Consider the following 27,239-nt stretch of genomic DNA (forward strand, 5'->3'; position numbering starts at 1 on the left):
GACTTGTGTGTGTGATTAGCTAGTACCTTTCACCCAAGTAGTTTTCCCTCTGCTTAACCCGATAGCCTTCATGACTGAAAGCACTTGGAGGGATCTAGGGAGGGCTGGCTAGCTTTAATGTCATTTCTGTCTTTGGGCTGTCCTGTTAGTCAAAACCTATCGCGATGAAACAGCTTTTTATCGCCTTACAGCTGGCCGTACCTCAGACTTAACACAGGGCCTCTTAAACATACCTAAATGACCTGAAGTCCCACCTATGTTCTTCGACCAGCTGTGGCTCTTTAAAAAACACATTTTCTGTGGTCTTTTCAGTGTGCTGCTTCCTTTTCACCTGCCCCCGACTTGCTCTGAAGGACAAGCGCAACTTTACCTTTGCGGCTGGGTCTCGCGCTGTGCGGAAGCGGAACGCTCCTCCGTGCTCTCTGCGTGGACGGGCTCACGCGTGGAGGTTTCCCGCCCTGCAGCGGAAGATCGGAACGTTTGCTCGCTGGCCGGCGGTGGGCCGCAGGCTGCCGTGCCGTGCCGTGCCGTGCCGTTCCCTCGGCGGGGGGACGGCTCCCGCCTCTCAGCGGGGTCCCCCCCCCCACCCGGGTACGCCGTTCCCTCGACCTGTCACACTTCTGGCCTGGTGTAACCTGAGCGTGTGGTGGTTTATTTGTTTTCTGCTCAGTTTACGACAACACCGCGTAGTGTCGAAACGGTTACATAACACCCGTAACGACTTTATATAACTGTTTTGATGGAAATACTTAGGTATCCGCGTCTCCCCCTCCCAACCACCCCCCCGCGGAGCTGCCGCCTTACTCCGCCGTTCCAACCTCTTCCTTCCCCCGTGCCTTATTAAAAGCGATCAACACCTCCTGCGTCACCAGCGCACGCTGCACACGCTCCCCGCCCGCCCCCCCCCGTCTGCCCCCCCCCCGTCTGCCCCCCCCTCCCCTCCCCCGCGGCGGCGGCGGCCCGGGGGCCGGCGGCGGCGCGGCTGCCTTGCGCTGTGCAGCGGCGCCCCCTGCCGGGCGGAGGGAGCCGCGCCTGTACCCTCACCGCCGCTCCCCCCCCCCCCCCCCCCCCCCCCCGCTCTCCTCGCCTTCGGCCAATCAGCGCCCGCCTTCTCCCGCCCAAATGCTCCCTCGGCCGCCCGCGCGGGGGGGAGGGTGTTTCGCGGGTTCCCGCGCGCGGCAAGGTAGCGGCGGTGGGTGCCGCGCTCGCCCCCGCCGGGCGGGTGGAAGCCTCGGGCCGTGCCCCGGCCCCGCTCCCCGGTGCGGCCGCCGCGGGGCTCGGCGCCGGGCCCGGGAGGGCTGCCGCCTCCCTTTTCGCCGGTGGGCCGCCGGCCGGCGGTGCGCGCCCGGTGCCTCGAGGCCGTCCCTTCCCTGTGTGTGTGTGTGTGTAAACGGGGCCCCGTCTGAGCCGGCGGTTCGTCGAGGCAGGGGGCACGGTGGCCTCGGGGCTGAGGGCGGGGAGTGCGGGCCCGGGCCTGATGGCCGAGCCCCTGGGAAGGGTTGAGCCTTTCGGGGGTGGGGGTCACAGGCCGTGGCCCAGCACTCCCAGGTGGATGAGCGCAATGCCCAAGAGAGGCCGTTACTGTGCTTCCACTCGCGTGTTTCTGGGTGTAACCCAGCTGTCAGTTGTTCAGATTCCTTCGGCCCCCCAAGCTTCTTTAGAGGACCTGACTTTCTTCGGAAGTGCTTGTTTATACGCAAGCTACCCTGATCTCTGTTTTGCTCCCTGTGTATTTTTGCCTGTTCTGTGAGAAAATGATGGATTTTTTTTTTTTCCTTACAAGTTCCTTTGTGCAGAACAATGGATAATGAGGGGAAAGACTATGTTTCTGCAGAAGTATCTGATACGCTGGAATCAGTTTCTTTTCTGAACGTAGCGGGTAAACCCTCACCCATGGAGTCAACGGTATTGCCTAATACAGAGGAACAGGAGGTGTGGATTGGTTTTATAATACATCTTCTGATTATGGGGTTTTTTTAAGCTTTAATTCTGGCAAATATTTATTTGGTAAGAACTGCTCTATTCCCCTGCCCCCAAGATGTGTTTGAGTCTTTTGCTTACTTCTCATTGTTTGCAAATAGATCATAGCCAGTAGCAAATGCAGATGGTCAATGCTATGTGATGCATTGGGCTAAGCTTTTGAGAAGGAAGTAAAGGACTTGAGTAACTGCTCTTTGAACGTAATGTGACTGTACCGTTCTATTTAGTAAACTAAAAAAGGATATAGATCCTTGTTGAAAGGTTGTTAGGTGCTTGGAAATAAAAATCTATAATGCTGTGCTGCAGTACGCTTTCAAAGATAGTATAGCCATCTTTGCTTTGTTAGAATGGTAGGTTTCCTGATCGTCTTCCCTCAGGTGACTTAGTTTTGTATGACTAGTGGAGTGCTGGTCACGGGAGGTCTGTGGAGAACCGTGGTAAATCCGTCTGCTGAATGAACAAGTTGGCTGCCAAAGTAGGGACTTTGAAGCTCTGTGAGAAAGAAAGGAATGCTGGGATCCCTCTAAAAATCTCCCTGCTATTACCACTTCACCTGGATGGGCAGACTTTGGTGTAATGATACAGGATGGAAAAGCCCATCTTAGCAACTGAGAACTGTTTCATGGTTGTTACTGTGAGGAAGATGAGGGGCTAGTGCCTGGATGGTGGTAATGAAGCAGTCTCCTGAGGCTAAGAATGTGTCAGTCTATTAACTGAATATGCTCCATACAAAATGGAAGTGCTGTACTATGGAGCAGCTGTTAAAAAATACAGCTTGCATTCAATACAGAGGGAGACCAGAAGGTGGAAGCAGTGCAGTTTATGCCTCCAGTAGTGTGTTCTTTCTAAATCAAGATACTGGCTTTGTCATGAAAGAACACTAATGGGGGGGAACAAAAAAGGGGTTACTTAAGGACATGAGGTGGTAAAGAAGCAAATAAAAAGTTAGGGTCTGAACTGCACAAGGAAGGAGAAAAGTGAGGCAGTAAGATAAAACACAAAATGCTGCATCAGAGGTGTGTGCTGATATGATTTGGGGGTGTTCTGTTTAAAAAGTGACCATTATAACTGTGTGGTTTTTTTTTTTTTTTTTTAATGAATAGGCATATCAACCTTTGAAAGTCTTTTTGAGAGTGAGGCCCTTTTCTATAGCAGAGCCGGAAAACCGTGAATCTCAGGTTAGTTGTAGAATTAAGAAATAAGTTTTTCTTCTCCCCCAAAGAACACCTAGTATTGTAAGCTGGGACTTTCTTTTATAAAAGCTATGTACTGCTTCCAAATAGAATTAGTGGACACCTGGATAAATGTAACTTTTTAAATCACAGTTTTTACTAATTTGCGTGGTACAGACATGCACACCTGTAGCTCTGCAAAATTCCACTGGGTACATTATTTAAAAGTTGGTGTCACTCTTGACTCTGTACAGTGCTCAAGAATTGAAGGAGTTTCATGGAAGAGATTATGCAATTCTAGGAGTAATTCGGGTATCTGCCCTTGAGTTTCTTTGGAATGCCTGAATAGTCTACTACCTTGTCCCGGTGACTTGCTGTTTATACTGTCAGATTCGGATACTTCAGGGTTTTACACGCACATACATGTGCACGTGCAAACACACAGAAATACTCCCCCCCCCCCCCCCCCCCCCAATCCATTGTGAACACTGATGCAAAGAATTCATTTAGCTGTGCTTGGAGGACAAAGTCTGCAGCGTATCTCTCAGCCCTCATCTTTGCAGGGCCTCACAGGGTCTTTGATAGATCTCTTGTTCCTGACCTGTTTGGAGAAGGATTTAATATTAGTTCTGATTTGCTTCTTGCGATTTTTCTTTCTTAAAATGTATTCTTGCATTTAATCTGCCAGAGTTGGAACCTTTGTATTTTTTTCACTTGGATTATTTTTTGTTGTTTTTTTTGCCCCCTCGACTTCTGTTCACCTTTCCTTAGGCAGTTCTTGTTGAGTACTATGCACTGTCACAGTGCTTCCAGTTTAGTATCATTCAGCAATCTGAGCTGGCTGTAAGGGTAAATTGATTTACAAAATCAAATTGTTTTATGAGTTGTTTACCTCATTCCTCTTTGGAATGGGAAATTTCTGACTACCCGATCATTAGTGAAACTACTTGTTCTTAAAAGCAGGGAGGGAGGAAAAAAGTAAGGTTGAAGTTTGTACTAGATTTTTTTTAAAGCTCATCTTCAAGTAGTTCATGATGAAATAGTTGATCTTCCAACATAGAGCTGTATAACCTGTTTTGCATGGTATGAAGGCTTTTTCCTCAGCCTCCAAAAACTATGAATGCTTGAAAGATCTTCAAAGTCTTCAATGTTTTCTACTCTCTTAACTATCACTTGAATCCATGAGGAAGATGCTTGGTAACAAATGAAGAAAAAAACCCCTTCCCATCTCTATAATCAGTGAGAGATCAACTTAATTTTTAGGTCTTTTTTTCCTCCCTGCCATGCATAATTTTCAGGAAAGCATCTTTGCTCCAAATGTGTAACAAGAAAAGAGGAAAGTAGAACCCAATCCCTTTTTCTTATAGCTGTAGACTGACGCTTTAAACAGAGAATATCAACAGGGTAACTGATCTGTTGTTGCTTATAGAGATAATGATTTATGCAAGTAAAGCTTAAGAGCTCTGGATGAAATTCTGTACTCTTGATACAACTGCCAGTGATTCTCCAGAGTCACTGGCTGGAGAGCAGGAAGTTGTGTTCTTTGGATACAAACGATGTGTACGGTGCCAGAAATGGTCCAACTCCTGCCAGCTTACCTGTGGGGTTAGCTAGGAGAGGCAACGAGAGTGACGTGTTACCACCTGGATCCCAGCTCTGCAGATCTGACTACTTCAGGGCCTCTACTCAGAAGCTTCTATGAGGCCCGTGGCAGCTGATGGCACATGCTGCAGAAGTTGGATTCTTCTGTAGCTCTCTAGGATTTAGTACATCTGACCAGCATGACTGTTCCTGGCAATGTGGAGAAATGTTAAAGAGTATATGCGTTTAGAGCCTTCCACAGTGAGCAAGTGATTGGTGTAAATTCAGTACCCAGCTTCTTAGAGCTTCCATACCAGTTTATAAACAGATTTTTTAATTGAGTATCCTAGGAAGAGCAGTACTTCCTATGTATGTGCTACACATAGATTATTAGTCTTACCAACTCTGGCCAGCCTCTGAACATGTAGCCTCTGAACATAAATGTCAGATTAGTTACAATCAATACTTGCAGCTGGTACTTCAAGACACTGTTAAGCTATACTGGTACTTCGGTTTGTATTTTTGGTAGCCTGTCTAGTGTAAAATAAATTTTCCTGTGATACTGCATTCTATATGTATCTAGATAGTGAATGCTAGGTAATTGTAGTTTGCCTTTACTTAATTGAGAAAAGGCAATCAAATTAGTCTTAAAACTAATTCAGTTTCCTTCATTGTTGATAATACCATCTATCAATCAAAGGCTAATGCTTCAAGCTTTTTTTACTTTATGCTGGTCATAGCTTGTTTCACACTGAAAATGATTGAAGTGCAAAACCGGTAAATTTCTGTATAGCTTTGTTTTCATAGCTGTGTGGGGTACTGCGAACCACAATCACAAAGTACCAGGGTTTAGAAAGTTAAAAAAAAAAAAAAAGTTGCTGGAAGGAATCCTAGAAAATTTTTAAACCTCTTGGAAAACTCCAGGCAATTGCCTTAACTTTGTCTATGCTCTGGCTTTTATGTGAAGTGGCTATCTCTCTAGTTGTTACATGCCTTGAGAGATTCTATGTAAATTTTGCAACTGTTCGTAGCTCTGGTAAATAGATGAAAACACTAGTTTGTTTTGAGTTGGTTTGGTTTTTTTCAGATAGCTAGCTTCCTAAATAATTTTGCATGGTGTTTTGGTTTACCTTGTTATGGTTTTTAAGGGTTGTGTAACTATTGAAGATCCCCAGACAGTTATTCTTAATGCACCCAAAGAGTCTTCTGCAATGAAAAACAGTGAAAGAGGGATTGGTCATTCTGTGCACAGGTTCACCTTTTCTCAGGTAGGCAAACTTTTTCCTAATTTTTAGTTATAGTTTGGGTTTTTTTGTTTCCACTATGATGATAAAAATTGAATTTTCTACTATATCATACAGTGCAATTTCTTTTTTTTTTAATTACATGTGGTGGTACTTGCAGCAAAAAAACTAGACTGCTTATTATTTGCTGTTAGGCTGTCAAGAAAGCTGTATTACAGTGGAGTTGCATATTAAATGAGACAAGCAAGCTTCTCTGACGGCTGTTGTTTTCTTTGATTAGATGCCATAGAAGCTTCTTGTAGGCACAAACTTACTATGGTTCTGCTGGTCCTGCAGATGCCCTCATCTGGGAAGTGTTACAGGAAATCACATGTTTAAAGGGACATATGTAAGCATGTGTTTAGGGACCTACTTTTGAAAGAATAGTAGCCTAACTGCTTAAACTTTGTATACTGGAAGTAAGTTTCTTAACTGTGTTACCTACTGCAAGAACTTATGTTCTTACAGTATGAAAAGATAAACAACTCCAGGCATTGAGTCATTTAGACCATTGTAATGCTCATCTCATCAATGGTGGGTCTGGTGCAGAGTAAGGAGGGAGTTGTGCATCACGAGCAGAGCTCTTGAAAGTATCCGCTAAACAGTATGTGCTCAGTAGCATTCTGAGCAGTTTATTTTACTTGTAGGAAAATATTAAAAAATAAGTGCAAGCCTGAGTGCCTCTCAGAATTAAGCAGGCATCCTATGAGAACCCAATAGAAAATGCTGAATCAGAAAGGGTTCAGGCAAGACAGAAAACTAAGCTGTTATCTCCTACTCAGCTTGCTCTGAAAAGCTAGTCACTATTAATCAGTGCTTAGTATTTTGATATATTAAACTTCTTTGTGCCATTTATCACTCCTTTTTTTATTTTTTTTTTTTTCTTCACTTCTCCAAGGTCTTTGGACCAGAAACTACTCAGCATGAATTTTTTGAAGGCTCAATGAAAGAGATAGTAAGAGCATATGTTAATGGAGTGAATGGACTGGTGTTTACTTATGGGGTTACAAATGCAGGCAAGACATTCACCATCCAAGGTATTAAATGTTTGCCAAAAAGCATATATAACAACCAAGTCAAAAATCCAATGAGAAGTTTATATGAATGTCTGTCTACATTTTATCTTGTGTTATTTTTAAGGGACTTCAAAAGATTTTGGTATTTTACCTCGCTCACTTGATGTGGTTTTTAACCACATAAGGGGAAGACATTACCTGAAGATGAACTTCAAACCATATTTGAGCAACAATGTTAAGAAACTGGAAGATGCACAAGTTAAGCAAGAAGAAGCCATAAAAACTGCTATTCTTGCATCACTGAAAGAGGTCAGTGGCCAAATACTTCCTTGCTACTGAATGAAGCTTCTTAAAAGCTTCCTAACAGATTATCTTTAATAAAATCTCTGTTTCACTATTGGTTCTTTAGATTTATCTAAATCTACAGTATGGATACTTGGTGAACCTTGGAATAATAAGGCAACTGGCTGGTTTTGGAGCTCAGGGTAAACTGAAAGAACTTTCTGCAGCAGGCAGTGCACAGTTCAAACCAAAAACCATTGCAAAGCCAAAGCCTGGATTTCTGTAGAGGACCCGTTCTGACACTGTGGTGACACTAGCCCTTGAAAAGTCTCTGAGAGCTGACCTATCTAAAACCTGCTTCTTAAGTGAATCTTCTTTTGGGTCAGGTTCCCACGCTGCATCTTAGGGCAGTTGCTCAAATTCCAGTACTACCTCAGGACAGATGGTGGCAATGTCTTAGCATGGGCAGCGAAGAAGGCAGAAGAGTCCCTTTTGGTGGAAGACAGTCTTAAGGCAGATTAAAAAGTTTGTAAACCTGTGATTATAAAACTTTATGAAGAAACTTTCCTGATACAGCAAGTGAAGTGAGATGCCACAAAAATAATTTCCTAAAAGGATTACAGCCTGCTTTAGAGGATCGTATGTATCTTTAATTCTGGTCTCTGAAGATTGTAGGTAGAATAGAGGAGTTTTTACTGTGGCAGCTTCCTGTTCTCCTTATCTAGTCATTTCTGTTTTCAGTGTAAGAAATGGGTCTCACCAGAAAATGGGCACCCTTCTGTGTGTGACTGTTCTAAGCCCAGTTGCAAATTGTCACAAGATGTCTGGCTTTTTTTCCTGTTGTTCAAAACATTTTTAACCTGAACTGTGATTCTGTGCATTTAATCCCAAAATGCAGTGGGCTTATCTGATTATCCTTCAAAGCAACTCTGAATGAATTCTGGGAAGTATAGAAGTAATAATTGCTGGGTTTTCTTTTTTTCTGTGGTCTTTAACAACATTGGTATTAAAGTACTCCATTTAGCTCTGAAAGAATATCCTTCTATGAATCAAATTCATATGTAAAGTTCCACTCTAAATTCTATTGCTTAATTTAAACTCTGCAAACCAAACTTTGTTTAGTCTGGGTCTGGTTAACTTTTGAGGAAAAATCTCAGATGAAAAATCTAAAAGATGCTAAAGACTGCGTATTTTGAGAGTGTCTTAAAAGCTCACTCGCACTGTGTATATCTGTGTGCAGGGGGTGGGGGTGTTAAAGAAAAATTGAGATGGTCAGGAGGATAGTAGGTAAATATTTTTAAAAACTTTATGGAACCTACAAGCTTGCAAGAAGGAACAAGCAGGAGCTCAAGGTCTAGAACAGGAGATCAAATATCTTACTTTGAAGATAACTATACAAATATTCCTTTCTGGAAGATAACTCTATACTTTACAAATATTTCTTTCTGTTAAATCACAGTCTGACTTTATTAATAGTTTAGTTACTGAATGTTACAGTAGGTGATCTAGATGCTGATGCACTGCAGTGAAAAGCAAGCAAGACTCCACCATCAGGAAGGAAAGGTAAAAATGCATCTAGAAAATAATACAAGACAAGACCTTGCTTGTGTGTTACAATGCTTCCATAGTGATAGCTCGGCTATCCCCAGTACTGAAGCTGTGCTTCTTGATAGCTAGTGAATGAATAGCATCACTGTTCTGATGCTCACTCAGGCTTGTAATCTGAGAGCAGATATGGTTTGGTGGGCTTGGTTTTGGTTTACATGGATTTCTGTAGGCCCTTTTCCCAGGCTCAGTTTACATGTTATGCAGAAAGAGCTTGCTGTTCCTTTCATTCTCTGTTTAAACTGCTCTGAGTTACTGCAATACCCTTGTATTTAATGTTCTACTGTTTATGTTCTCTATATAGTACTGCTGCAAAAACTCTTGCTTGGCATAGTTCACACCCTCTTTTTCCTTCCTTTACTTGTTCTATTCATGGGATTAAATACTGTTTTTTACTGGATTAAAAGTTGCTTTACTTGCATTCCTATTCCCACCTGTCCTTGTATTTGCTATTAAATGTCAGCTTCTGCCACTGGGAAACAATGTCAGTTCCTGTTCCTACTTGTTTTCAGGCGGTCATCTTCATGCTCTTTTTCTGTATTTGGTCTTATGATTTGAAGAACAGTATAGCAAAATAGCTAATTCACTCAGTTTTCTTGAAATACCTTTACAAAAACTTATCATATGCACAAGTACTGTGGTACTGGGTTTTTTACATTCCATTCCATTTTTGACACATATAGATGTGCCATGCCTGTCAGTCTCATACCCTGCTTTAGAATTCTGCTTTGTACTTCACAAACAGAATGAATAGAATCCATGCTTGTGGCTATACTTGTAACTACTCAAAAAACATAAACATATAGACAGTGCAGTCTTTGCAAAATGGTCACTTATAAAATAAATGACAACAAAATCATGCTATTCATCTTTAAAATATAAGATCTGAAAGTATGGCTTCATACTTTTCTCTTCTAAAAATTCCATTTGGGATATACCAAGTGTCTACAGGCATCAGTAGACACTCCATAATGAACTTAGCACTGCATTTGAATAGCTAGAACATTATGGTTTACTTCTTTGAACCTGTTCCCCTCTTCTCTTGTAGGATGACCCTCTGTCAGGATTGGGTTTTGGGAAATCACGGTGAATATCCTAATGAAAATTTATATTGGTGTATAAAATATGGGGAGGGAGGTAGTACGTGGAGATGTTGGAATCTCTACATAGTGGGAGTTGCTACTTCGTTACACTAGTTTTCCTAGGGGTAATTTGAAGCCTATGCTTTGTCAAGTCTTGGCAGGTTTTTAAATAAGTCTGTTGATGTAAAGAAATTCAGCAAATGTGTGTACTTAAAGAAACTGTTGTATCCATATAGGATTTTTAATGGCCTTTTAATTCAGTCTGAATTAAACCAACATAGACTGTTGGTTTATCAGATCTTTTAAGTCCTTTATGAAGCTGTCATTTCACTCTGAGGTCTTAAAGTAAGTTTGACTCATACTCTCACAGACCTGGCACAAGCCTGTGATTTGCAAAAGTGATTTGCAACAAGCAAGCAAATTAGGAATCTCTGCTGCTTTAGTCTCTCTACTACCTATCACCCTGCTGTCTACCCCTGAAAGAAGCTTCTCCAGTTCTTTTGGTTGACTGAAGTGCTGTTCAGATTTGTCCAGTAGTTCATAAAGGCATTCTGGGCTGTCACAGTCTGATAGAGGATCTTGTTTCTCCCAGAACTGTAAAGTAAGTTACCTATGTTAGCAGCAATTGGCCTCCAAAACAGGTTGCTGGGAGTAGGAGAGAGCAATAATTCTTGTGAGGGAAAGAGCATTTATTGATTTAAGTTCAGTACTGTTAAAAACATTTCATTTGCAGCCAGAGTAAGAGTGGCTTAACACCTAATACTACTTCAATATTTAAATCTTAAATACTGGAATTACTGTCATTTTTCACTTCTGCTATTCTCATAGTCTGTTCATGTGGATGTAATGGTCTCTTATTTTCTCAAGGAGACAGAAAGCATCTCAAATACTACAACACATATGTGTGATGTGGAGTCGGATTCTTCGAACTGTACTTCAAAAAGTCTTCCTTCTGATTCGCTAGGTAAAATAAAGTGGAAAAACTTTGTGGAAAAACAAATAATAGAAATTTAGGAATATAAGTGGGTAACTACTGGTGGATTAAAAAATCTCTATAGTATACTACAAAGTAAATATATGTAGTTTTTAACCAAGTTTTAATGGCTGAACTCTGGAGAAAGAGTAACTATGTAAAAATACTTTGATAGCTTTGCTCCTTTTGGGGGAGTTCTGCAAAGCTAATGTATAAACTGCTGGAAACTTGTGGTAGAGGGGGGCAATAGCTTAGAACTTGGGCATATTCTGGTTACAGGTGACTGCTGAGAAGTTTTAATGTTCTCGGGTAAACTCAGAGTTATGCAATACTGTGTATCTAATTGTACAAGACAGATACATACAAGCCTCCTCCTTTTAGAAGGTTCTATACACTGTACTTAAAATTTATCAAATGAGTTGTTTGGTCATTGAACTCTTTCTCTGTTTTGGGTTAGCAGAGAAGAACTTTGTTTCACTTGATGTATATAGAACTAATATACACCAAAGAACACAGGCATCTGTGTGGATTTCCTTTTGTGAAATTTATAATGAATATGTGTATGACCTATTAAATGTATTATCTACATCAAAACCTCAGAAGCGCAGAGTCCTAAGAATCTGTGAGGATCAAGGAGGAAATTCTTATATTAAAGGTAATACCGGTTTATGACCTCAGCAGTTTCACAGAATTTCTTTGATGATCAGAAGTGTATGTAAAAGGTTTCTTTCCACAGATTTAAAGTGGATTAACATTCAGACCACTGAAGAAGCCTGCAAAATACTAAAAATAGGAAACAAGAACCGAAGCTTTGCTTGTACTAGAATGAATGAGCAATCAAGTAGGAGGTTTGTTCCTCTAATTATAAGCATACTCTGTCCCTTTTCTTTTAAGGGGAGGGAGGTGGGAAAGGGAGAAGAAGACTTTAGAATATGTTTAAAATGAACCACTCTTCAATAATAGTTTAAGACTTTTCTTGATTATTCAGGTTTTATTATGAAATTCTTTCTGGAAGAAAGCTAGGAGAGGCCCTATGACTTTAATAGTAGCTGGACTTGGATTGCTATTCAGGGCTTTGGACAACCAAAAAGATCAAATCACATTCATTTTTGAGTGCCAACAGGGCTATACATCTTGGCAAATGCTAATGGTGCTGAGTGGGAATGGCTGTGTGAGGATGTTGAAAGAAAAGCTGGATAATTCTTCATCACTGGCAGTATAGTTCTTGGAAACCTGGAACCTGTCAGTAGGGGATGTAGGAAGGAGCGAGTCATGCAGTACCTTGCAGTGCTGCTAGATTATCTAGATGCTTTTAGATTGCTGTGTTCTAGCTGAGCTTACTTGGTATCTTAAGAATTAAGCTCCTAGCTCTTACCCATCTCTGGAGAGGGATCAGGGAGAATCTGGCTTGATGAAGTGGGAGGAAATAGAGAAGGTGGTATATGTTCTGTTGAAAATGCCTTCTTACCTGATTTTAATGTCCTGTTACTAACTTGTCCTTTAAGTGTTTAAAGGCCATGTTGTATATTTAGATAATATATTCATAGTGTTACTAAGCCTGCTTTTTCTCTAAAAAGCAAGACTTATGCTGTTCTGTATTAGCTAAAGACAGCTGCCATTAAATTTCATGCTGATTCCACCTGAATTTCACTCAAGCCTCAAATAGTGTGGAAAAGAATTGTGTGCTTTTCTGGCAGAGTTTTGTACCTAGAATGTCTTCTTTTTTGCTCCAGAGAATATGCTGATTTCCACTTAGCTTGTTTCTAAATTTTTGGGTTTGTTTTTTGGTTTTGGGTGGTTTTTTTGTTTGGTTGGGGTTTTTTTGTTAGAAACTTCATTCTTAAATTGTGGGTTGGTCCTGACAAGTAAAGCACTGCTTTAAATATACTAGAGAAGTTTGTCTTCTGTTGTTCCTGATTTACTGGATAAACTGGGTACAGGGCACTTCTGGTTCTGGGACTTTCTCTTTGGTTTCAGACAGCATGTCCACTGTCTTTGTAGGTTGATGTTTAAAACAGAATAACTGGATTTTCAAGTGTTACAAATTTAACCTTTCTAGAAAACAGAGTAATTTCACAACAGAACAGATAACTGTGTATGTTGAAGTAGGCAAGATTACAGGACTGTCGAACCTTAACTTATTCCCTTCTGTCTGCAACCTATTTATTTCTAAGTTAATTCTTCAGATTTACTGAGTTCAGATACTGCCTAAAGTTTGCATACAAAGTGGCTACCTGAGTACTCATCTTCTGATCAGTAGACTTCAGTGAACCAGCTTGTTTTTTCTCCAAGACAGCTTGTAGGCTTCATGTGATATTTTTCCCTTTCCTGCATCGAAAGAAATGGAAAGTCACAAAATACAACTTTTATTGCCTCTTTTTGCTGCTGAATGAATGCATTGTGAAGGTAACTAATGTAAATTAGTGAATTAATTCTTGTTCTTTCTTCATCACTGAACTTTCTGTAGCAAACAAATTTTATTTTGCTTCAGTGACTGCTTAATTTTCATAATTGTGGTTATTAAAAAGGACTTCTTTCCATTCCAGTCACAGTATATTTTCAATCAGGCTACTAAAGCTGACTGACGAGCATCAGCCGCGTGTTCTTGGAGTTTCAGAGTAAGTGATTGCTTCAGCTGATTACCAGAATGTAAATATTTTAGAAAAGTTGATAAGGTGTAAGCACGTTAAACTGGTGAACTTTCTTTTAAAAAACAAATCCTCTGAGAGCTGAGAAGGAAATCAGAACTCCACTGGCTGCATAAAACTGACTGGAAACCCGGTAGGGACAGATGTAGAAGTGTTTTGTTGTCTCTTATTCTGTTAAGGTTTGGCTGAAGGAACCTGTTAAAACTCTCAGTAGTATGTAAATTGAGGGAAATATATATATATATATATATATTGTCTTACATAATGGGGAGGTGGGGACAGAGTAGTTCTAAGTAGTACCACACTATATATTCCAGTAAGCAGAATTCAAATGGCTGGCTGATAGACGCCAGTCTCTAAAGTTGGAGTGCAGCAATTAGTGCTGAAGACCCAAGGTGCAAGCTATGCCAGTGTATCTTTCTACTTTGGGACCAGACTAGAGTTTATGGGTTGAATGTTTGTGGCAGCATATCTGATGTGCTTCTGGAATGCAAATTTAATTTAAGTCTATCATCCAAAAAGAATGCAAGTGACATGCTCTGGGACTGCTCCATGGTACAATCTACAGTAAGAGGGAACCATCAAGTGATTTGCTTAAGAACTGTTCTCCTTATCTAAAGTGCTGATGTAGGTGCACCCTGTGAGAGCAGTGCTAAGTCCTTACAGCCCTCTGTTCTTTTGTGGGTTAGAGAAAGTGGCCTAATCTTTTGATTTGAAGCCATTTAGATAGCTTTTTTTTTTTTTTCCTGATTAATTGTCCATTTAGCTTGGTATGGAAAAATGAGGACAGCCTTGTAACAGAGTGGTTTAGTTCAGTCCTAGCTCCTACTGATTTCTCTCTTGTCTCTGTTGAGCAGAGGGTAATAAATATACCCCACTGTGAGATAACAGCTTTTAATGTCAGACATTACAGTGATAAATACTCTAAGGAAAGACAACTTGAGGAAATGACTGCATCTTTATTCCTTGCCGTTCCCTGTCTTGGTGTATTCCCCTGGCAGAGCTTGCAGCAGCTGTTAGATGAATGACAGAGTCTGTGTGTTGCTTAGGGAAGAAAAAAGCTCTTAATCGTGTACTGAAAAGGATAAAGATCATAAGATCATAACCTTTCACACTGTTGAAATCTGTGCGTTATTAATATGTATAGTATTAATATGTACTTACTTCAGCTGTGTGAAAGGCTATGATCTTACAAAGGTGTTACTTTACGTAAATAAATTTATGTATAAGTGACTAATAGTTGGGTTACATAAACTATCGAACTTCCAGAGGTGCCTGTATTTCAAGGGCTTTATTAATATAAAGCAAAAGTGATGACATTCCTTGATTATCCAGGATAATTGCTTCTGACTGTAACCTATTGTACCATGAGGGACAACGCAGTAGTCTAAGTTCAGTAGCATGTAATTGCTGTAGCCAAACAAAGAGCTCTAAGGTGATCTGGGAAGGACTTCTGGCCTCTTATTTGCAATAGTGAACAAACGGTTCTGTAGCCAAAAGAGGCAGACTGCAGTGTATTGAAGCATACTACTATCCTGCAATCCTTTCAGTGCTGGAACTGGTGAAGGTGATGGTCAAAGTGCTTCTGTAGTATAGCCCCACTATGCAAAATTGTTTCAGAAATCCCTCGTATCTTGTCCGGAAGTGCTTACTTTAGGATTGCCACACAATTTGGGTTCCCAAACTGAATTCTTTATGTAAGAATGCCTACAAAGTTTTAGATGAATGCTACGGGCAGACTTCTTTGAATATGCTGAATAGACTGTCTTAGGAGCAGCCATCTTGTTCAAGTATCTTTATATACAACAGGAAGATAGGTTATTGCTGTTATCCTAAATACCTTGCGTAATGCCTCCTGGACAAAATGTCAACATTTAAATACAACTTATTCTGTGATCTAGGTAGGCTGAAATGAGTCACTCATTTACACTTTAGACACATAGAACTGCATTTTTTTATTTCTTTATTTTCATACTGTTTAGAAACAAGTTTATGTGTCTGTTCTGGATAATTCTTTCATGCAGGTTATCTTTCTGTGACTTGGCTGGATCAGAGAGGTGTAATAAAACACACGCCTTTGGAGATAGACTAAAAGAAGCAGGAAATATTAATAATTCTCTTCATATCCTTGGAAAATGCATTGCAGCATTGAAGCAAAATCAAAATCCAAAGTAAGTGACAAGTTGTAAACAACATGCCAAGTTTTAGGTTGAAACCCTAAGCATCCCTTTATGTTTCTGTGAGAGGTTTGCATGGTCACAGGAAAATCGAAATCTACAAAATCTTGTAAGCCTTCTTTATTATAGATGTCACTGGAATACCTGCAATGAACTTTTTTTTGTTTCCAAAACTGTTGTTTGTGGAGAATAAAAAAGGGCAATTAGCAGCAAACTACCAAGCTTTTTTTAGTGTGCGTGTGTGTGTGTGTATGAGCAACACACTTTGTGTACAGAGCTCCTATTTTGTCCTCTTCCCTTCCACCTCCAAATTATACAGGTAGATTCATCAGACAGCTGACATGTCCTGTACTTAGCTTTTGGCTCGCTCCAGTATCTGCTTTGTAACACTAGGGAACTGCGATGCAGACGCTATACTACTTTTACTTTTAAGTACTTCAGCTTGTTGGAGAGCTTATGAGATCCAGGGAAGACCTTGCTCTTTGATGTGAAATAGCTTAGGCTTACGTATGAGCATCCTACTGAATCTGTTTACTGAAAGAGAAACAGAATTAAGCTAAGTTACAGTATCACAAAATTTTACAATTTTTTTTATTTCACAATTTTATTATTCTTTTCTCCATGAGGATGAAGCCAAGCTATATTCCATTCAGAGAGAGCAAATTGACTCGTCTGTTTCAGCCGTTCTTTTGTGGAAAAGGCAAAGTTTGTATGATTGTAAACATTAATCAGCATGCTTCCACATATGATGAAACTCTACATGTAATGAAATTTTCAGCTCTAGCCAAACAGGTAAGAGTGCATCTACTTTCTCTGCTATTCTGCATTCTTTGTTACTATTGGTTTGTGAAATGATCAGGTTGTATGGACTTGTGTGATTCGGACTTTTGATGCATTATATGAATTCTTCTGCATGTGGCCTCCTTCTAAAAGGCTTCTAATAGTCTCGCACATCCTCAAACCTATTTGTGGTAAGAAGTTAAGATAGCTGCAGCTGTCTGGCTTGTTCAGTTCTGTGTAAAAATTAGTCAGGGGACTTTCAGATATGACTGGTTATACCATATATCTGAGCAAATGCAAGATTTCAATTCAAGCTTTTGATGAATTGTTTAACCTGTGTGCAGTTAAACATCTGTTGCACAAGATGACAATTCTTCAAAACTTGTTGGACAGCTAGTGGTGGTAGTAAAAGAAGTAGCTTCTTTCTCATTTTGTAGCCTAAATGAGATCTCTTGTGTCTGCATTGCTCCTATTTGGTTAAGTGCAAGTAACTAATAACAAAAAAAAGGGAAGACTTTTCATTGATACGTTAATGCTTGAAGGTAGTGTGCTCCTTTCCTTTGAAGGGAAAACCCCCTCTGCTAAGTCAACATGCTTTCATGCTTTTTCTGCTAGCTCTGCTTGTCAGCCACCCATTAAATTCAGGACTTGGGATTGATGCTTGGTCTTAAGTTCATTCAGCTTCCATGGAAGCTGCTGCTTGCAGAGTGGGGTGGTGTGCTATGCTGTGTTTCGTGGCAGAAATAAAGTCCTTTTCTAGTCTGGAACCATGGATTAGTTCTGACATGTTCCAAGTATGTAATGACATGTCTAATATGCTCTGAGAGAAAGTTTTTTCTAATTCTTTTCAGCTGCAACTTTCATCATAAGGTAAGAGTGTGCACTGAGGAGACAAGCTTCTCTGATGTGTTGTCCTATGGCATACATACTTAAAATATTTACGTAACTAGCAAGAATTGCTGAGTCCTGGTCACAGTATTTCAGGAAGGACCAGATGTTTTAGGGATTTGCTGCTTTTCATTAACTTTCCTGGAAACTACGCTAAAACCTCATATTTTAGGGGGAAAGAAAACACCTTTCTAGACAAGCATACTAAGTTTGTTAGTTGATTATCTTTCCCATTTTCACTTTGTTAGAGTACTGAATTCTTATATTCGTATTGATAGATGTTTTTGTATACTAAAAGATAAGTAAAATTTTGTTAATGTTCTTTTATATTAAATATAATGTAAATAAAACAATGCATTCATGCCACTTCTTCCTAGTATTCTGATATCTGCAATATTGACAGCATTGATAAATCAGTGCGTTCAACTCCGGATTTTCCAGGTAATCCAGACAATCCTACCCAAAAGTTTTGGTTATTTTCCACCCAAGCTAGTTGGAGGCAACGGCAAACCTATTGTGCACTTTGATGCTAACACATCTGTAGATGACTTTCCTGACAGTACTGAAACCTCTGCAGAAGTGGAAGTGGACATCACCATTCTGAGTCATGAGGTAGATACACATCTACTCAAAACTGTACCCAAGAAAGCCATTGCTATTCGTGCTAATATTAGAATCTTTAACACAAGAGATGTGCTGGAAGCTGTATCAAATGAGAACTGTAAGCTTCTGTTCAGTGTCAGGCAGACCTAGACTTAAAGTGGTCTAGTTCCAAGGGAACAAGTGCAGTTGTGGAAGGCTGCCTGTAGCTTTCTAGTTAGGTCAAGTGCTAAATTTGGAATTCAACTGATTGCTCAAGGAGAAGAGTAAGGAGGCAGTATGTGTGTTTAAAACAGCATTATTTAGTTGTTTGTGCTCTTTTGGGAACAGCAGGAACAAGTTCAGGTGCAGCATTTTAAAAACAAAGCTATACAATCTAATAGCAATAAACTGTAAAGATCAAGTAGGCTTTATATTAAACAGTTGTACAAATTAATATTTAAATGCCAAAATAGTAGTAAACTTTTTGATAGCAGAAACCATCAAGATGGAGAAAGGTTGTCTTTGCGGTAGAAATTCACATTTGAAAATATTTAACCTCTGGTGCAGCCCCCCTGAAAATAGAGGCTTGTAGAAATGCCCTCTGTGGATGGCTCTGTATGAATGTTTCATTTGACATGCATATCAATATGTGTTTCTAGCTTGTTTTCTGAACTGAAGTATGTTAAATTTAGGATCTCTTGAAAACTGCAGAGAACCTAAAGGAGAAGCTAGCTGCAGAAAAACAAAGTAAACTCCTTCTGGAGGTGAAGATACGTAGAGAGATGGCAGAAGCAATGTTCCGACAGCTGTTGGAAACAGAGGAAGCCTGGAGGCAAGTCATATTGCAGTCCTCTTCAAGACTTGAAGGATTCCACATGTATAAATGCATACATTTATATATACACATATATATGTATATGCAAGACATGCATACTCATGTTATTTAGAGAAGTTAGGGCTGGACAGTTTCAAAGCTTCTGATGAAAATGGAAGAAGGAACATTAAACTTGTATAGATCAGCCTCTTCCCATGTACAATGAAAAAGTAATGCTGCTTTCTGTTGAACTTTTCTCTGTTTAATTTATAATTACTGGAGATTGTCCTGACTCATTATTAGTATTTAGCAGATATGGAAGATTGTTACAGGTACCCCACTAAGTCTTGTGATTGTTCCAAAACTTACACTTGGTCATGTTAATATGTGTGCATGTGCTTAAGGCAGTTTGAATTGTATCTCTCTGAGCTCTCCTGGATTCTTGCTCCTGGATGACTTATGAACCATTGTTAGCTTACTATCTTACAAATTACTGTGTCTGCCTGCACTGATGTTACTAATTTGGGGATTCTTTTTCAAGTGTGTCCAGATTCCTCAAGCTGAATTCACTTCCTCTTAACTCTTTCTTCTTGAAATCAGTTTCCTGCTGTTTGAATTGCTAACAGAGACTAACCCCAAGTTAAGTTGCCAGCTGAACACACTATGGTTTAACACCTGCACTGACTTTAAAATTGTTTGGGTGCCTTTGGCCAAACACATAAAACAGCAGTGACGCTTTTTCTCTGTTGAGGTGATGTTCTGTGTCACTGCTGGCGCATTTTTTTAAATTGTGACAGGAGTAATGTGATATATTGAAATAATAAGGCAAAATGATTTTGGCATTTATCTTTAAGGGAAAAATAAAACCCAAACCCAATGTGAAACACACCCCCCTGGAAATATGCTTCAACTATGTGTTGGTGGATTTTTTTTTTTATAAAACTTTTGTGGACAGATCTTAAGTATGTGTTCTTCTATAGCATTTTTCTTGGTATATACCAAGTAGAAGTTATGCCTTGGTGCAGGTCTGTAGGATCATTGAGAATAAAAAGGAGAAAAGGGAAAAAAGTACTTCTTGGTCTATTAACTTCACTATTTATGATTAGATGAATAATTTTGATATTGCCAGTTGAACACATGTAGTCAAATTGTAATAGCTGGAATGCTAATATATTAAATAAAACTAACATGTTCTCCTCAGCAACCGCTTGGAAGATATGAAAGACAGTTATGAAGAAAAGCTGGAGAGCAAATTTGAAATGTATAAAGAGGCAATCAAGAAACATGCATATATGTGTGCAATGGAACAAATTGAAGACCATTATGTTCCCATAGAAGAATTTCTAGCTGAACAAGAGAAAGTTGAGGTACGACTTCACTGCTGCTAAAAAATGCATGCTAACCTCTTAACTGTAAATTTTGCTTTTCCACAATGGAATCATTTGGGAATCCTAAATGTAACACTGAACAGTCAAAATAACTAGCAGTTCAGCCTAGCTGTTCTGTTGTCCAGTGCTAACCACACAGACAGAGATGCCTTCTGTCTAACACTGCCTGTAGCGTATACCTAAACTTCCTCATCTTTGAGGGCACAGTTCAGTCAAATCCAAGTCATCTTTATCTCTGTAGTACAATGATTGGAACACTTAGAGGGATGGTGTATGCAGCAGTCTGGCTTTGTGGAGATCCTTGGCATTGTAGGGTATAGAGTAAAAAAACAGTCTGAAAGAACAGTGGGGAATTTAGTACAGGGTAGCTATTTTAACTATAATGGATTTCTGCTCTGAAGATCTAGAGGGACGATTGTGGCATAAGAAACTGTGATGAGAAATCAAACTTTATGCAGGAGAGAACTTAATCTCCTGAATGTGCTTATACCTAGAACTGCTCAGAGTTGGCATTGGTAAGTTGCTATTCCTTTTGCAACTTAGCCCTGTTAGCCATGTGCAACTCTACCAATCTTTACTTCTAGCCTCTGCATAGGTGGCTAAGTGTATCCAGGCAACAGATGAGACCTGTGGGTCTAAGCCTTTTCAGAAGGTCTGTAGTGGAAGAATAGAACAACTGTGGTGTACACCAGAGGTGTTCTCACTGCACTCTCCTGTCCAGGAACTGATAAGACATCTCACTCCACTGGTAGGCAGGTTCCTTTCAAGACATGAGGGAAGTGGGTTCCTCTGTTAGATTGTGATACATAAACATTTCTGCGTTTACAGCTCTCCATTCAGGTGCTGACAAGCAACACTGTAGTGTGTAATGGCCTCTTTTTCCAGCTCCTTCACACTTGTCTTTTTTCCCACCTTAGACTCTGGTTTTATGTTCACTTAAGCCCTAGCTATACACTGTGTTGGGGTGGAGGAAAATGAGTTTTAATAGTGCTCTCTGTATTTATAGCTGCCTTTTACACTGGCCACAAGGCTGCATAAGGGAAGATTCAAAGAACAAGATGGTCTTGGTAGCAAGTCAGATAAGAGACTGATGAAATCCCCCAAATGTAAAATTCTTAATTGACAAAGGAGACCACAACATGAAATCTGAGTGGGCAGCTTCAGAGAACCAGAATTAGATGAATAAGTTTTCTTGATGGTGACACTTGTTTGATTTCTCACTCTGAAATACCACCCTAGCAATCTGACAGTTACTGAAAAAGAGATTGAGATTAAAATTTAGTTCTATGAAATATGTTCTTCCTTATTTAGCAAGCTAATTGACAACAATGTTTAACACAGATGTACTGAAGTTTCTTTTCTGCCATATAGCTACTTTTAATACAGTTTGGAAATATTCAGACTGGAAGAGTTGACTCCTGTGTAAAGTAACTTCCTCCTAGAAGGTCTCATGATCTGAGTGTTATTCCTTACTGTGATTTCTCAACCATAACCATCACAACTTCCACCTGTGAAATGATTGTAAAACTGCATATACATGTGTAGTATAATTGAAGGACATGCAGTGGTGCATCAGGTTAAGCAGAAATTTAGACAAATTCTACCATGTGCCCCCTTTTTTTTTTTTTTCAGGATAGAGAGAGTAAAATACTGCAATTGGAAAGGCAGCTTAATGAACAGTCAGGGAGGCTGTTGGCTCTGGGAGGTCCAAATTCAGATATACTGACTACTGAAAATAACATGGAACTAGGTAGGAATCTAATCTGGATATTCAAATTTCAATTTACTTTTGGTATTGTGTATAAAAAAGCAAACTTTTCTTTTGCCTGTAGATCTTATGAACAAGATGATGAAGAGAGCCAATGAAGGATTGCAGAAACAATGCAAAGAGAAAGAAGAGGTAGCTCTTGCTTAGTATTTAACAAATCTGGGGATAATGGTCCTAAACTCTGGCATAGTTCAATGCTTAAAGATCTGCACTGTAGACACAAGCATGAAGATTCCTGCAAATGGGTGTCAAATTTACAAAAAAGCCCTTGACCAATTGTGGATGACTTTTGCCAGAGATTGGCTGTGTTCTGGCTTTACTCTAGTTTGTAAAGGCATCTACTACTGTAACAAGTCCAATGGTGAACATGATGTGAGTTGGAAGTAGGGAAGTATATAGCCTTGTATCAGAATTTATTGTAAAGATTACTGTTATGGCCTCAGCGCTTTCCTTCCTGAAATGCTGCCTGCTCTTGTGCAGGGGAACAGTTACAGAATCTGGTAACAGTTTAGATCTAGAGCCAAAATAGTGCCTCAAACCAGTCCTTTCTGTAAGTACTGAACTCCACTGTCCCCTTAAGTAAAGGGTAATGTGTCTGTTCTTCAAACAAACAAGATCCCCGTGTTCCGATTAGCATATAGAGGTAGAAATTAGGAGCTTCAGGCTGTGTAGTGGAAAACAAATACTAATTATTTTTAGGTATGCATTTTTAGTCTATACCTTGAATGAACTTCTTGTAAGGCTACAGTTAGCTTCCCATGTTTAAAGATGATGGGGAGTGGGGAAGAGACAAGCCTTGCTCCTTTCACTAACAACAAATAGGAATAGGGGTTGCAGAAATAGTTCCAGCTGGTTCTAATAAACCATGTAAATGGAAAGTGAACTTAAATCCCTTTCTATTGAGAAAGTGTACTCCAGAAATAACTTTTTCCTTACCAAGTTTAATGTCTCATGTTATGGCCCTGGCATTTGTTTTTCACTCCTGTTCTTTAGAGCTCTACATAATTTTTCCATTTCCTATGTCAGTTTAAAATTTTGATGAAAGTTTGGCTTTTGTGCTTATATGGGGATACATTATTGATTGTTTTGTGTGGCTAGAAAGTGTTAGAATGATGGGAATGCTGCCTGGCAGTTACTGAAGTGAGAGCAATTTAAAGCAGTTGGTTCCATCCGTGCCTTCTGCTGCTTTGCCTCACATATCTGTACATGCTTGATGAGTAATTCACTACTTGTTTTTCCTCCCATTCAGCCATTAAACATGGGCAAAAGGTGGTGAGTTTTTTAGCAATCTAGCTATTTTCTCTGCAACCTTGTAGAAGTAAACTAATGATATAACATTAATTTTGCTGGTTCAGAGTTTCTTTTCCCTCTCAGGACTTAATCCATCAATATTCTCACTAGAAAGGTGAGGTCTTCTGTTGTAACTGTGCTCCAATTGATTATACGAGTAGTGTTAATGAGAGGTGAATGTTCTTTTAACTACCTTTACTGAAAAGGACCGGACTGTTCCAGAAGTAGCTTAGTCTGTGCTGCTGTTCTTTGACTGACAGGTGTGTGTAAATCTAGTAGCTTCAGCACAATAGCTCTTGAATGCTCCAGCTGTATTTTATCACCAGAAATGATGGGTTGTGACAGGAGGTTGAGAGAAGCAGACTTCATATTCATTGCTTTGATCTTGCAGTTTGCACTGTTCAGTATTAATCAGAAATGCTCACAGTGTCTGTATGAGTTCTGGTCATAAACAGAATTAATGTAAAACATGCTGTGTAGAACTTCAATGTGTATGGGTTTTATTTTCAGCTTATAAAATCTCTGAAGTTTAAAATACAGAAATTAAATGAAACCCTGCTAGAAGCTAATGAAGGCTACAGAAAAATGGCAGAAGAGAACAGTCAACTGAAGCATACAATTATGCTCAAGGTTTGTCAACAATTTAAAAGCAGCTTTAATATGGCTTGTATCCATAGCTGTACTGGATGTTTCTGCATCTTTGTATGTGTAAAAACACTGTTCAGTCTTATTAATTTATTTTGATGTTAGCATTTTTTCCATCCCTAACTTCCTGAATTATAAGCTCAGAACCCTTGTGTTTCACTCCTTGACTTTGTATCTTGTAAAACAAGATTCATTTTTCAGTCTATGTGATAGACTCGGTCAATAGGGTAGCTCCGTGCTGACAACTCTTGCTAATCTAAAGGTGCCACAAATTATTGTCAAGCAAAGAAAATACTACTCAGAACTCCATAGTTGTGTTTTGCTGAGGGCAAGCAAGGTGTCAGTGCACAAATGTTAGTGCAACAAGACCTAAGGATCTATGGCTTTAAAGCTATACTGACACTCTTGCAGAGGTGGCCAAGCTTGATAAGAGATATGGGCAGGTAAACTAATTAATACTGAAATAGAAGAAATCTTTCCTTCAAAAGCAGGGATTTCATGAAGTTGACAGCATCTGACCTCAGATATCAACTAGATTCCTAAATAAAAAAAAAAAAAAGAAAGTTTTGAACTCTTGACACTTTGCATCTATGCCTCATTTGTAATCTGCAAATGAAGCAAGGCAGGTATAAGACTACTTAGTGATGTTTTTCTTTGACATTAAATTACCTTCTGTATGCTTTTTAGTCTAAGTCTGACACTAAAAATCATTCATCTTGAACTTTGTTTCTTAATTGGTTCTAAGACAAGGAAGGTGACTTTTTGTTAAACACAAGGATTAGAGAGCATCTTTAAGACTCTGTATTCTGCCCACTCAAAGCACTTATTCAGTCCTGGTTAGCAGACTTATGACTATAGGAGTTTTGATTTGACCAGTTTTGCTTTCAGTAATTGCAGGTTAAGACAGGAAAGCTGCCTTTATTTGGTTCCTAGAACAACAGCAACTCTTTGAATAGTGTGGCTAAGCATTTTAGCATCAGCTTCTTAGACTTGGTCTCTAACTAGATCTGATGGCCCTGTAGTTTGCTGTTCTCTAAATTACATAGAAGTAATTCAGAAGAATGGGTACTGAATAGTCATTTGGCATAGCAATAACAAGGGTGTTTACTGGTATAGTAAAATAATCCAAAACAGAAAATTAACTACATGAAAGAGACCTTGGAGCGTTCACATACCTAAGACAGCCTTATCCTCATAGGATCAAGAAATGAATAGTCTTCAGAACTGGGCTAAACGTGTTCTTGAGCTTGAAGAAACAGTGTCTTCCCTGCAGAAAGAACTTGACGAACGGAAAATGCATTTCTCTATAGAGGAGCCAAAACAACAAAAACCCAGGAGAGGTTTGTTGGCTAACCTGAAATCCACAGCAGCAGCCACTGCTAGTACAACTCTTGGTGAAGGCTGGGGGAACTATGAAGGTGCTTCATCCTTTTCAAGAAAACAAGTACTGTTTGCTCATAAAGCAAAAGAATAATCTTTGATTAATCAAAGTGTGCAATTACTGGGCTTCTTTATCAATCTTAAACTGTTGATAGCTTTTTCTCACTCTTAGATGCCATCTTCACTGTCATGTTAACTGACATGAAAATATTTAATACACAACTTTTTAATTGAATCAGGGTTGAATTTAGAGCTATGTAAGTTTAGGTCTAAACTTCTGCTTTTACTGTTGATATAGAGATGTGATTTGAGAAATATAATTTTAATTCTTGAGTAACTGCTATCATGGTCTTCTATACTGATAAATGTGTGATTCATGCTAAGTAAGTGGGATGTTTCTTATCTGCTGCTCAGTACCTTTTTAAATTTCATTGTTGATTCCTAGAAATCAGATGGCTTGTAAGCTTAATCTCAAATAGTTAAAATAGCTTGGTTCTTAAGTTAATATTCTGGCTTTGACCTGGAGACTGCCATCTTGGGACTGAACTGAGCAAATTGCTAAAAGAGGCAACAAAATGAGGTCTTCTCTGGCTCCTTGCTATTTTTCAGGTAACTTGGCTTTTTAAAGAAGGAACTTGTTTTAATATCATTTGAATTTCCACTAAGAATATGCATTAAACTTTGAAAAGTCTATTTATAATAAAATTTTCCATTGCTAAATTAAGTTCTGACTGTTCATTTTATAAAGGTGAGAAAATCGGTGAAATCAACATAAGGCAAGATCATAAACTTAAAGGCCAGATGATCATAGTGATTGACATATGAAGATCTCGAGTTGAAAGAATCATAGCCTTGATTATATTACTTACCTTTATCTAGTAACTCAAGGAAGGAAGACTGGAGCATGATAAAGTTTGAAATAATAGCTTTCTTAAAGCCATTTCTGTCAGTGAGGGTGAGAGTTTTTTCTAACTAACTACTGTGAAAGTACCATGACTGTAAGTGCTGGAGGATTGCTTCAGAACAAGGCAGAATGCATAAGTAAATTGGATTGATCAGTCCCTATAATGCTGTTTCTCATAGTGGAAGGGGACCCAGCTCAGAGCAAGAACCTTACCCTCCCTGTGGGGACACTAGGTGGTGCACCCTTCCTGTGTGACACTGAGAGCAGCTGTTCTCTTGTGAGACTGTTCTTGACTGGTCTTCTGAGTTTGGGGTTGATCTGTGCAAATGCAGTGACAAGTAATAACTCTGACATGTCTTTAACCAGGCTGGAGATGTAGGACTTGAGCCAGTGCTGTTATGTCTTGAACTGTTTCTGTTAAATATAGGTTATCATCTGGCTCCAGAAGTCCTAAAGGCCTATAATATCTCCAGGGTAGAATTTCTAAAATGCTGTTCTACTCCCATGAAAACTATTCCAGCTATTAAAAAATATTTTGGTGTAGTGATACAATACACTGTGTGTTGATCCCTTGAATAAGAAAGCTGTTATGTACAAATTGCTTTAACAGCAGCAATATTCAAACAGAAGTTTTAAAAAAAAAAAAAGAAAAAAATCATCAGAACAGGCTAATGCTGGAAACTTTCTATAATACCATTTCAAATGATCTAGTGCTACACCTTGACAGTCTATCACTTGTCTGAGAGCATATGTTATCAAGTTTGTGACACTAACTATTAACCTCTTATTCCCTGAGTAACTGCTGTTTCCCAGAGCTACTTGGCTGGCTACAGGAAATAGTTTGAAAGACAAGGTTACATTATCTTAAGCTTTTTGGGTTTTTTTTTCCTTAAAATAAAATGAAGCCTGTAGTGAAGTACTGACCAATTCTTAACTGTAATGTTTTCTAAAGAGTTGCAGTGGACTGTGTTGCTATTACATTAATGACTTTTGAGAAGCTG

The 27,239-nt window shown here is 39.4% G+C and overlaps 1 protein-coding gene across 1 annotated transcript; it reads left to right on the forward strand.

Annotated features, from left to right (window-relative positions):
- Positions 1 to 1,764: 1,764 nt before the first annotated feature.
- Positions 1,765 to 26,779, forward strand: LOC115340380 (kinesin-like protein KIF20A). Its single transcript, XM_030011936.2, has 18 exons — positions 1,765 to 1,932; positions 3,084 to 3,158; positions 5,882 to 6,001; positions 6,915 to 7,053; positions 7,157 to 7,341; positions 10,869 to 10,965; positions 11,432 to 11,629; positions 11,711 to 11,822; positions 13,521 to 13,592; positions 15,647 to 15,793; positions 16,426 to 16,591; positions 17,909 to 18,079; positions 18,742 to 18,881; positions 20,065 to 20,230; positions 21,884 to 22,001; positions 22,084 to 22,151; positions 23,820 to 23,939; positions 25,153 to 26,779. The coding sequence occupies exons 1-18, from the start codon at positions 1,801 to 1,803 to the stop codon at positions 25,426 to 25,428; spliced, it is 2,502 nt and encodes an 833-aa protein (XP_029867796.1). The 5' UTR covers positions 1,765 to 1,800; the 3' UTR covers positions 25,429 to 26,779.
- The last annotated feature ends 460 nt before the right edge of the window (positions 26,780 to 27,239 follow it).

Source organism: Aquila chrysaetos, chromosome 4 (genome assembly GCF_900496995.4).
Source record: "Aquila chrysaetos chrysaetos chromosome 4, bAquChr1.4, whole genome shotgun sequence".
In the NCBI taxonomy this organism is placed as follows: domain Eukaryota; kingdom Metazoa; phylum Chordata; class Aves; order Accipitriformes; family Accipitridae; genus Aquila; species Aquila chrysaetos.